The sequence below is a fragment of the Ovis canadensis genome, chromosome 2 (assembly GCF_042477335.2).
Source record: "Ovis canadensis isolate MfBH-ARS-UI-01 breed Bighorn chromosome 2, ARS-UI_OviCan_v2, whole genome shotgun sequence".
NCBI lineage: Eukaryota > Metazoa > Chordata > Mammalia > Artiodactyla > Bovidae > Ovis > Ovis canadensis.
The window spans coordinates 39,384,847-39,397,490 of record NC_091246.1 but is presented as its reverse complement, the minus strand read 5'-3'; the positions used below and the strand labels follow the sequence as shown (position 1 = coordinate 39,397,490).

At 37.3% G+C, this 12,644-nt stretch overlaps 1 protein-coding gene across 4 annotated transcripts in view; it reads left to right on the top strand.

Moving 5' to 3' along the window:
- The window catches only part of PPP2R2A (protein phosphatase 2 regulatory subunit Balpha), an 86,642-nt gene that overhangs the window by 45,976 nt on the left and 28,022 nt on the right, over positions 1–12,644 (top strand). Inside the window, exons 3-4 of one of the 4 annotated variants that reach the window (XM_069575957.1) lie at positions 7,396–7,493; positions 8,406–8,475. Coding sequence is in view for 2 of the 4 variants with exons in the window: in XM_069575955.1 (XP_069432056.1) it covers positions 7,396–7,493 (98 nt within the window). In the remaining 2 variants the exon portion in view is untranslated. The remainder of the gene's footprint in view (positions 1–7,395; positions 7,494–8,405; positions 8,476–12,644) is intronic. The other 3 variants (XM_069575958.1, XM_069575955.1, XM_069575956.1) reach the window with 3 other exon arrangements.

Below are 12,644 nucleotides of genomic sequence, written 5' to 3'. Positions count from 1 at the left end.
TGGGCACTGTGTAATCCAGAAGGTTAAACATATGAGTGAGCGGTTTCTTCCAGTTGGTTTCCTCCCTCTTTATTTTTATAATAAAGGGAGCTTTTTTATGTATTTACTCAGTCTTTATATCTTAGAATTCATTTTATAATGCTTACAATATTCCTTCTTTGGTTCTTTTAAACATTTACTAAATCTTTTTTTGGTTAGCTGTTTATCTGTTCAATAACATTTTGCTTTTAAACCTCTTTAAAGGGTACAATTTAGACTCTGGATCACCCAGCCCCTGGAATATAGCAGGTGCTGGAAAAATGCTTAGTTTTATTGTAGGGCCAGACCAGTAATTGTAATGAGATCATTAGTAAATAGTGTAAAGTTGATGTAGTTTGACCTTAAGTGTTTTTTTGAACACAGGCACTTTGGCAGTGAAAAAGAAGCCGTAAACTGAACACTTATTTATTCATCATCCAGTGGCTTACAGGATTTTGTGCTGCCTCCTTATATGTAATGATTGTTCACACCTGCTAAATTTGAATCCTGGCTTTGACACTTGACAGAGGTGTGAAAGGCAAGTTACTTAATGCCTCAGTGCTTTTGTACACTCTCCTATTAATTGAAAGTGATGTCTCTATCATAGTGGCATTATAAGGATTAAATGAGTATATATATAAACGCTCATTTAGTACACTGCTTGGCATATTATAGTTGAATCTTTCTGGAGATAGAGTGTGCTTTGACATTGGTTTATCAGGTCCCTGTCCCCACATAAATCATATTTGTTCTTTTAATGTTAATATTCATTTATTCTTGCTCGGAGAATCCAAAGGACAGAGGAGCCTGGAGGGCTACAGTTCATGGGGTCGCAAAGAGTTGGACACGACTGAAGCGACTTGGCACAGCATTCAGTCGTATTAATATACTTGAACAGTGGTTGACAAGCATCTTCTATAAAGGACCAGATAGTAAATATTTTCAGTCTGTTTCAACTGTTCAGCCCTGCTGTTGTTAATTGAAAGCAGCCAAAGACAATATGTAAACAAATGGGCATGGCTGGGTTCCAATAAGATGTTCTTTACAGCTGGCGGGCCATAATTTCCCAGCCTAGGTACTAGAGATTGGTTTTCTATCTCCTCATTATTGGATGTTTGAAATACGTTCATCTTATTTCATTATAGGCACATCTCAGATACTCAGGATGTGGCTCTAGATGACTGCAGTAAATAGAGTCACATGAATTTTTTGGTTTCCCAGTGCATATAAAAGTTGTTTACACTGTACTGCAGTCTCTTAAGTGTGAGATATAGAGTTGTGTCCCCCCAAAATGTACGTATCTTAGTTGGAAAAATACTTTATTGCTTAAAAAAATGCTAACTACCATCTGAGTCTTCAGCGAATTGTAGTCTTTTGGCAATAGTAGTGTTTATGACCACTGATCGCAGATCACTGTGAAAGGCATAATAATGAAAATGTTTGGCATATTGAGAGAATTGCCAAAATGAGACACAGAGATATTAAGTGACCAAATGCTGTTGGAAAAATAGCTTTGATAGACTTTGTCTACACAGGATTGCCTCCAATTTGTTAAAAACACAGTATCTATGAAGCACAGTAAAGGGAAGTACAATAAATGAAGTATGCCTGTGTATAGATAATTCACCGATAACCATGTTGGTGCTAATTTTAATTGGTTTCTTTCAGATAATTTGTTTGAACTATAGTCCTCAAGTGGAATTATAAAATCACTGAATAACCCATAAAGTTTCTTACCATGCAAGAGTTGACATATTTAGAGAATGTCAGAGCTAATAATAATTTGAACACTTAATATATAGTAATTATTGTTAATTACTACCATTTATGCATATATATTGTCTATTAATTTTCCATCATGAGATTTTTATGTTGAGTGAGTTGTATTTTTTAACCACTGGCTGTCTGTGTCCTTTTCCATTGATTAGGGTACATAAGAAATAGAGAAGGTGAGTAACAAGGGAACGGTGTGGTGTGCCTGATGAAGTAAAGACAGACCAGCAATTGCATTGTCATCCCCACCACCACCACTTAACCATTCTTGCCCCCCAAATAAAGCAATCATATCATCATCTTAGGATGAAACCTGGATGCTGATGGTTTAGGAAAAAAAGGTTGGAAGAAATTGAGTTCCATTTTATATAACACATTATAAATTTCTTGGTTTTTATTAATACTATGTAGAATTTCAAATCAAAGGTCAAAAACACTGTTAAGTTTTTGGTTAAGTTTTCTTGCCAGTTAAGTTTTTGGCTAAGTTTTCGTGCCAGCAGTCAGATTGTGCCTTTCAAACCCTGTCTTTAAGGTGCCTAGAATGGCTGTGTGTTGACTTGATGCACAGTAGAGGGTCCTTGACTGAGGTTCTCATCCAGAGTCCTCCCTTTTTATTAACTGTATTCGAATGTTCTTTTATATGATATTAAACAGACACTTTTTTTTCATTGTGAAAAAGCATTTGTACTGGTCATAGGAAGGATTCTTATGAATCCTTTATGAGAACAGACATAGTTGACATGTTATACTGGACCCTGCCTCGAGTTCAGTAACGTGACTCTTAACAGTGAGGTTAGTGTCTTTTAAAGTATGTGATAATTATTTTAATCTCAAGAGTAAAGTGTTCGCAAGTTTTCAAGGCTTTCATTAATACTTTGTTTTAAAAATAGTATCCAGGAATCTGAATTTTCATGAAGTACATTCATATTTTCAGCCTGCTCCTTGAGGTAACAATCTGGGTATGTGCATCACAGTAGTTTTACCTGTTTAAAATTTACTGTTTAAAGTTTCAGAATTCTCTTAGCTTCAGCATTCTTGTCTTTTAAAAGTCAGTGTCCACTCTGTAATGTTTTAGAACTAGACCCTCCAGTACTGTAGCCCCTAGCCATATATGGCTAAAGTTAAAAATTCAGGAGCCACACGTGGTTAGTAGTTACTGTATTGAACAGCGCAGATACAGGACCCCTCTATGGTAACAGATTTCTGCTGAACAGTGCTATTGTGCACCGTTCAGCAGAAACAATGCTATTCCTGCAATCATCTACTGTGTAATTGTTTTTAATGGTATAGAAATCAGAGCAATGAAGAATATTTTCTAGGAGCAGGGTTATTGTTATTTTCAAAAACACGAGATAGCAGTATTTGACCAGTCTCATCTGGGGATCGCTACTTACGATATGGGAGCACTGTTTTTAGAGCTATGCTTCCTTATCTTTTCCACATTGTGGCATACTTGAGAGCAAAAATGTTTCTATGGCACTCTGAGGTCAAGTGCGGGCTCCAGGCTGGAGGTCTTAGGTTTGGGTGGTTGCAAACCCATATCCCCTTCCTGGCATGCTAGTGTGCTGCAGAGAGGCACATACAGCTCCCAAGCTTAGTTTCATAGCGTACTCCTTAATGGATTCCTGGATAAAATTTCTCTTGGACTGTAAAGCAGGATTTGATTTTATTCTCCCTGTTATTCATCCTTTTTATATGTCATATTCCCAAGAAGACCTTGTGAGATCTAGGCATTTTACAACTGAGAACAACTTTGAAAGCATTCATACACTTGGAGATTTCATAGGTGCTTATGTACATGGTGGCTGTCTCACTTCACATATGGATGGCCAGGCCTACAGAAGTCATGGTGTGTCATTTCTCCTTTATTTGGTGGGAAGGAGGAAGGAACACCATGACATGTACCTATTTAATTTCACCATACAAGTCATGAAAATAATTTACCTATCTGAGATATGACCATATTAAATACACACAGTAAAAAATATTACAGTGAGGAAGCCATGAATCTGCGTACCCCTCCCCCAGATAAAATTCCACTATGCTATTCACCTAAGCATCAGTGGCTTAGTTAGCTATTTCTGAAATTTTATGTTTGTTCATTGGCATTTCACAAATAGTCACAAAACAATAGTGCCTCGAAAACAGCTGAAATGAGAAAATTATTTGCCTTTCTCTCTGTATTTCCCACCCTCAAGGATTTAATGTGAGTTGACTTTTATGGTGTAAATCTTTGGCTCTTGTTAATTTCCTAACGGTCAGCCTCTCACTGTTTAGATCAGTTATTTCTAGGGTTCCTCAGCCTGTATGATTTCCTGTTACTCCATTGAGTGAATGGGAGAATGAATCTGGAGTTGGTATGAAGTATGAGCATTTCACTAAGCCAAGAGTATATACTGGAGTCCAGAGGTCGGGAGTTTTTGGTATGGCATGACTTTGTAGCCAAATTAACTAGTTCATTTCATGGGAAATACAAAGTATGAATGCTGTAGGGAAAACTGGCTGAGTTGGATTTAAAAGAACAGGAGAAAGTTTGCATCTCCAAAGTGGTGCCTGTCTGAGGGATTTGAATTTAAAGATAATTTTTACTATGTATGGGAGTTTTTTTCCCCCCCTTATTCCCTGATTTTATAATCTGACCTGCAAGTAACATGCAGCCATTTGCTCTGTTAAATAGTTAGCCCCTGCTTATTTTCTCTCTGTAACTGTACTATAATGTGCTTTGAGTGCAAGGACTGTGTGGTTTTAATCCCTTATTATACTCAATACAGGAGTAAATACAGAGCACCTAATAGAATGGCTTTTAAGTACTGGTTGATGCTGGGCTTTGTAGAATAAATAGTACAGTATATTCAGTTTTACACCTTGGTGTTACATATGCATGTAGCATAGACACTAGATTTATTCCTTCCTCCTGATAGCACCGACCATGGTGAGTTGTCTGGGCCAAAGGTTTTAAGCTGGAGATGGGGTGCTGTCCAGACCTTTTGAAATTACATGCAAATTTTTGTGTGTACTTAAATGTGTACAGTTCCTTGGGAGAGTGTGTATAACTTTGAGTAGATTCTCAGAGAGTTCCAAAAAGATAAAGTGCCTTGGACCTAGACAATGAAGGAAGCAAAGAAAGCCTTGCAAAATCAAGCTCCACTTGGAACAATCACTAAAATGAAAATGATGAAATGCAGTGCTGGTCAGTGTACTGATGTGCCACATTGGTCAGTGAGTTTTAAAAGCTAAAGCATATAGTGTTCTTTATTGTATGTGAAGTTGCTCAGTCGTGTCTGACTCTTTGCGACCCCATGGACTGTAGCCTACCAAGATCCTCCATCCACGGAATTTTCCAGGCAAGAATACTGGAGTGGGTTGCCATTTCCTTCTCCATTATTATATAAAGTCACTTTAAAAATTCTTACAGTGAGCTAATGTTGGCAAGAAAAGGACCCTTCTCCCATAGTAAGAGTTTGCTTTTTTATGTAGCGTGCGTCTGATGGGGTCTTCCCTAATTTAGCGTAAGGCTTAGTAGTGAAGAACTTGTAACAGTGGGGAATTGTGTAGTGTGATTGCTGTGTCTTAAAGCCCAATTCTGTAACTTAGATTTTTTTCTTTAGGAAAATGACTGGTGTCAAAAAGCAAGGGAAAAAACCTGATAATTTTATTTGAACTTGACTGTGAAGTTAGCACTGACTTTGAGTGTAACATGACTGATTCTAGTAGCCCCTGCTGTGTCTCTGTGTGGGAGCCACAAGAAGAGCTGTGCATTTTGAAGGTGCATAGCACAAAGCATTGCTGGTATAAGTGTGTTCTATTTACAAACATTTGTTTGAGGCCATAATTTGAATTTATTTATTTATGATTGTTAAAGTTCTATCTGAAATTATTTTTGCATTTAAAGAATTTCCCTTGAAGCAACTGACAAACAACTAATCTCAAAAATATACAAGCAACTCCTGCAGCTCAATTCCAGAAAAATAAAAAACTCAATCAAAAAATGGGCCAAAGAACTAAACAGACATTTCTCCAAAGAAGACATACAGATGGCTAACACATGAAAAGGTGCTCAACATCACTCATTATCAGAGAAATGCAAATCAAAACCACAGTGAGATACCATTTCACACCAGTCAGAATGGCTTCGATCCAAGTCTACAAGCAATAAATGCTGGAGAGGGTGTGGAGAAAAGGGAACCCTCTTACACTGTTGGTGGGAATGCAAACTAGTACAGCCACTACGGAGAACAGTGTGGAGATTGCTTAAAAAACTGGAAATAGAACTGCCTTGTGACCCAGCAATCCCACTGCTGGGCATACACACTGAGGAAACCAGAATTGAAAGAGACACGTGTACCCCAGTGTTCATCGCAGCACTGTTTATAATAGCCAGGACATGGAAGCAACCTAGATGTCCATCCGCAGATGAATGGATAAGAAAGCTGTGGTACATATATACAATGGAGTATTACTCAGCCATTAAAAAGAATACATTTGAATGTATTCTCAGTTCTAATGAGGTGGATGAAACTGGAGCCAATTATACAGAGTGAAGTAAGCCAGAAAGAAAAACACCAATACAGTGTACTAACATATATATATGGAATTTAGAAAGATGGTAATAATAACCCTGTATATGAGACAGCAAAAGAGACACAGTCTTTTGGACTCTGTGGGAGAGGGAGAGGGTGGGATGATTTGGGAGAATGGCATTGAAACATGTATAATATCATATAAGAAATGAATTGCCAGTCTAGGTTTGATGCAGGATGCAGGATGCTCGGGGCTGGTGCACTGGGATGACCCAGAGAGATGGTGCTGGGAGGTGGGTTCAGGATTGGGAACACGTGTACACCCATGGCGGATTCATGTTGATGTATGGCAAAACCAATACAGTATTGTAAAGTAAAATAAACTGAAATTAAAAAAAAAAAAGAGGTAATTAAGAGCATCAGAGCTACAGAACCACATGCTTCAAACTGATTCAGACGTTTCACTGAATTAGACCATCTCAGAATGTGTTGGAATCGTGAGGTTTTGCCAGCTGTATAATCAGTTCCTTATTCAATTCCTTAAATAGAGATTTGTTGATAAACCAACCTACTGTTTATAAAAGGAAGTTTTTTGGAAAAAAAATAATAAAGCTTTCCTTAAAAAAAAAAAAAGATTTTCCCCATTTTAGTTATATCTGTCTTAATTTTATAGTCCTTGGGTTTGTGTATATCAGCTTATCAGAAGTATATAAGAAAAAATTAGCACAATAATTATTAATGTTTAATGGTACTATCATGGAATGTTTCATGAATTGTTGATTTCTTTATATTCATGAATTTAGTGAATTATTAATAAAGCACTGATATTTTTTATTTGTTATGTGCCTATTTAAAAAAAATAGTGTCATTGGTTTACTTTGGGAAGAGTTTTGTCGGGGGAGTGAACCAAATATTCTTGACTCAAAATTTCATGAAAGAACTTTAGATTTACTTTATTTCTGAGGGCAGGTTAATATATAGACTTGGAATATATTAGGAAAACATGCTGAGTTGTTACTAAGAAACTCTGTCGTGAGTTGGGAGAGAAGAACTAATGTCTTTTTTGTTTGTTTCAATTATACAGCAGATATAATTTCTACAGTAGAATTTAATCATTCTGGAGAGTTACTAGCAACCGGAGATAAAGGTGGTAGAGTTGTCATCTTTCAGCAGGAGCAGGAGGTAAGTGTTTAAAGTTTGATATCTAAATATCAGTTTGCTCTTGGGACTGGAGCTTATGCTGGAGAATCTCATCAGAGGATGTTGGCAAATTTTTCTTTAAAAATTTGTTGTATATCAAGCAGAATATTGAATGTGTAAGTAGCTCTAGTTCTCTTAGCTTTGTGTGTCTGTGTACATGTGCCTGTTGTTTTAATTGTGAAAGGATTTGGTTAGAGAAAGGAGTGAGAAGGGTGTTATACAAGATTTTAACTGATTTTATAGCCTTGGCCCTCATTTTTTTTTCTCCTAAAATTCCATAAAGTAAAATTGTTTTGACCTCTTCTCAGTGTATAATCATCTTTGTGTAATTAGGGGTGGGAGCCTGGTTTAAAGGAAAAAGCTGCTCAACTATTTTGATATCAGTTTATACTAATACAATTACTGCAGTTTAAGTATAAAGGTTTTAAATGATAGTTGCATGTATACACATGTAATGTACATAATTTATAAGCTTAGTTACTCTTTAAAGTGGATTTGAACATTGTTTTCCTTTCTTTTTGAAGAAAGGATTTCTCATTGCAGAATCTGTGATTAAAGTAGGGTTGATTTGGTTTTGTATACAACATAGGCACACTTCTAAATCTGATTGACTAGATTTCTCACTAAAATTTTACACTAAACAATATTTGTCACACTAGATTTTCCCTTAGTCTCCCTCTCCATTTGTAGATCAAAGCTAGTTTATCATTTGCTTCCAAACATTCTGTCCCTGTCTATACTATCTTCAAAAAGAGTTGAAAGTAATGTGGATAAAATGCAGGGCTTTATGAACAGATGTCTAAATCATAACACAGAGTTAGCTTTTAAAGGATTGTGAAATTCCTTAAATAAGCAAGAATCTAGTAATAATACTACTACTTTGCACTTCTATAGCGCCTTTGACCTGAGGATCTCAAAGTGCTTTACAAACACTAATGAATTAATCCTCACAACACCCAGTGAGGTAGGTAATTTAATTTTAAAAGAAATGATTAATAGTGTCTGATTAGAAGATGCACAAGCACTAAATATGTCTCCTTTTATTATTTTTCTTTTTGGTTGGAAGGAAATATGAAAATAAGACTCAAGGTTTTCTTGACAAAGGATGTTTTTGTGGGAAGTGGGGGCAGCTAAAAACTTGACCATAACAATCTAGGAAAACTTGGAGTTGAAATAGAGCCTTACAGATCATTATAGTTTACCTTTATTTCCAAATGAGAAAGCAGATTGTTAAGAGATCACTTGATTACCCAAACTCACAACCAGAACCCAGAACTTCCAGCATGTCCCCTCTCGGTGCACTCCAGTGCCTTTCATGTTAAGTCACCAAAATGTGAGTTGTTCTTTAGAAGTTAGAAGTGGATTTCCTGTAGACATTCTCTGCCTTTTTGTGGTTTGGTTTGGTTTTTTACTGAAAATTAATGGCATTCTATATATTGTTTTAAAAACAAAAGGTGTTTGGAAAAAAACATTTAAATTTATTTGCTTCCCAAGCGTTTCCATCTTGAAGGGCTTTACATTGTGGGTTTCTGAGCCTACATTTTTAGTGGGGGCTTTGTGTTGTTTAAAAGTATAAATTGTCATTCTTAACTGCATGTAAGTGTTCAAGACAGAAATCCATTATCTAGAACCTCAGATTAGTAGTATGTCTTTTGAGAATTACTTAGTGTAAATCTCAGTGTATTTTTTAGTGATAAAAAAGATGATTATTATTCTCCTTCTTGAAATTTATGTTGTTAATGAGTTCATAGCTAAATGTCTGTAAAATAGTGTTAGAGTTTGAAAATTGGAAGTGAACTTAGAGATAGTCTCTAATGTTTAGGTAAATCTCAGCAAAAGTTTATATAAAGTTATATTGCTCAGTTTAATAGCAATGGCCTGGGATTAGAACTTGGATCCCTAAATTTCAGTAGCTGCTTCTAACCACCACTGCTGTTAAATGTACATCCCAGGGTATGTTGGCACTTAACAAGTGAGCGGTTTTAAGAACCTGCTAGTTTTCTTTGCAAAATACAGTGATGTTTGAACTATTGTGTCTACAGTGGCAGGGTTCCTTGCTAAAATTCTCTTGACTGGAGACTTAAGTATTTCCACTCACTCCTTGTATAGTCCTTACTTAATTAAGAGAAGGTCATGCTACAGTAGCAGTGAACCTTGCACATCAGACTTTGACCTCAGTATCGCACCTTTCTGTCTCATTTTACTCTTAAGGTGTGGCAGGTCCCCTTCCTGTCATCTTGTCGGGCACACTTTGCTTCCTGTCCATCTATTCCCCAGGCGAAGAAACCGGGTGCTCATTTACAAAATTTTCATTTGGTTCAAGTGTATTTCAGCCTGGTGATTCTGTAGCATGTTCTACTGTTCTGTGTGTGTGTGTGTGTGTGTTTTAAACTAACATGTTTGAATGATTTTCTGTTTGACAGAATCTCTGAAGTAGAAGCGGAGCATGTAGGGAAATTGAGGCACAGGGTAGATCGAGTTTCCAGGAGGCATCACACAGTCAGAGTCCAGACTTTCGAATTTCACCCAGTGTTCTGTGTAGTGTGTCCTGAAATAAGGCACCCATCTTGCTGATTTTCACAGCTTGTGTGTGTTAGGTTGATACAAAATTTTAAATCATGACGAGGGTCATACACGTATTCATTAATCAAAATAGGAACCACTACAGTCAACACATTTTTGCCAAATAAGAATGTTTATTCCTGTAGTATAAAAGTCCACACTTCAGGATTTGACGAACTCTTGGAAAGCATTTTCTGCCTCCTGCTGGTTGTGGAAGCAGTTTCCCTGCAAAAAGTTGTTGAGTTGCTTAAAGAAGTGGTTGGTTGGCTGGCAAGGGATCAGGTGAATGTGGCAGATGAGGCAAAATTTTGTAGCCCAGTTTGTTAAACTTTTGAAGCCTTGTGTTGTGGAGAAGAATTGGGCCCTTTCTGTTGATCAATGCTAGCTGCAAGGGTTGCAGTTTTTGGTGCATCTCACTGGTTTGCTGAGCATACTTCTCAGGTGTAATCATTTCACCGGGATTCAGAAAGCTGTAGTGGATCAGACCAACAGTAGACCACCAGTGACCATTACCTTTTTTTGGTGCAAGTTTGGCTTCGGGAAGTGCTTTGGAGGGTCTGCTTGGTCCGACCACTGCCAGTTTTCATAAATACAATCCCCTTTTTGTCGCATGTCACAATCCGATTGAGAAGTGGTTCGTTGTTGTGCAGAATAAGAGAAGACAACACTTCAAAACAACTATTTTTGGTCAGCTCATTAAGGTACCCACTTATCAGGCTTTTTCAACTTTCCAATTTGCTTCAAATGCTGAGTGGCCATAGAATGGTCCATGTTAAGTGAGTTCTTCTACAACTTCTCATGTAGTTGTAGGAGGATCAGCTTTGATGATGACTCTCAATTAATTGGTTATTGTCAACTTCCCATGGCCAGCCACTGTGCTCTTCATCTCAAGGCTCTCGTCTCGTTTGCAGAACTTCTTGAACCACCACTGTACTGTACATTCGTTAGTAGTTCCTAGGCCAGATGTGTTGTTGATGCTGCGAGTTGTCTCCAATTCTTTATGACCCATTTTTAACTCAAAAAAGTAGCTCGAATTTGCTTTTTGTCTGACGTCATTTCCATAGTCTAAATATAAACACCTAGTAATAAGTCATTAGCAGAAAAAAACATATAGCAGGAAATGCATATTAAAATGGTATATAACATAACCACATTTATTTACGGATGTATCCCAAAGAAAGGCAATGCCAAAGAATGTTCAAGGTACTACACAATTGCACTCGTCTTGCATGCTAGCAAAGTAGTGCTCAAAATTCTCCAAGTCAGGCTTCAACAGTACATGCACCAAGAACTTCTAGATGTTCATGCTGGATTTAGAAAAGGCAGAGGAACCAGAGATCAAATTGCTAACATCCATTGGATCACAGAAAAAACAAGAGAGTTACAGAAAAACATCTACTTCTGCTTTATTGATTATGCCAAAGCCTTTGACTCTGTAGATCACAACAAACTGGAAAATGCTGAAAGAGATGGAAATACCAGACCACCTGACCTGCCTCTTGAGAAACCTTATGCAGGTTAGGAAGCATCATTTAGAACTGGATACAGAACAATGGACTGGTTCCAGATCAGAAAAGGAGTACATCAAGGCTGTATATTGTCACCCTGTTTAACTTATATACAGTATACAGCATTTGAAATGCTGGACTGGACAACCTAGATGTCCATCAGCAGATGAATGGATAAGAAAGCTGTGGTACATATACACAATGGAGTATTACTCAGCCGTTAAAAAGAATTCATTTGAATCAGTTCTGATGAGATGGATGAAACTGGAGCCGATTATACAGAGTGAAGTAAGCCAGAAAGAAAAACACCAATACAGTATACTAACACATATATATGGAATTTAGGAAGATGGCAATGACGACCCTGTATGCAAGACAGGGAAAGAGACACAGATGTGTATAACGGACTTTTGGACTCAGAGGGAGAGGGAGAGGGTGGGATGATTTGGGAGAATGACATTCTAACATGTATACTATCATGTGAATTTAATCGCCAGTCTATGTCTTACGCAGGATGCAGCATGCTTGGGGCTGGTGCATGGGGATGACCCAGAAAGATGTTCTGGGGAGGGAGGTGGGAGGGGGGTTCATGTTTGGGAATGCATGTAAGAATTAAAGATTTTAAAATTTAAAAAATAAAAAACTAAAAATTAAAAAAAAAAAGAAAAAAAAAAAAAGAAATGCTGGACTGGAAGAAGCACAAGCTGGAATCAAGATTGCCAAGAGAAATATCAATAACCTCAGATATGCAGATGACACCACCCTTATGGCAGAAAGCGAAGAAGAACTAAAGAGCCTCTTGATGAAAGTGAAAGAGGAGAGTGAAAAAGCTGGCTTAAAACTCAACATTCAAGAAAAGATCATGGCATCTGGTCTCATCACTTCATGGCAAATGGATGGGGAAACAATGGAAACAGTGACAGACTTTATTTTGGGGGGGCTCCAAAAGCATCACAGATGGTGACTGCAGCCATGAAATTAAAAGGTGCTTGCTCCTTGTAAGAAAAGCTATGACAAACCTAGCACCATATTAAAAAGCAGAGACAGTATTTTGCCGACAAAG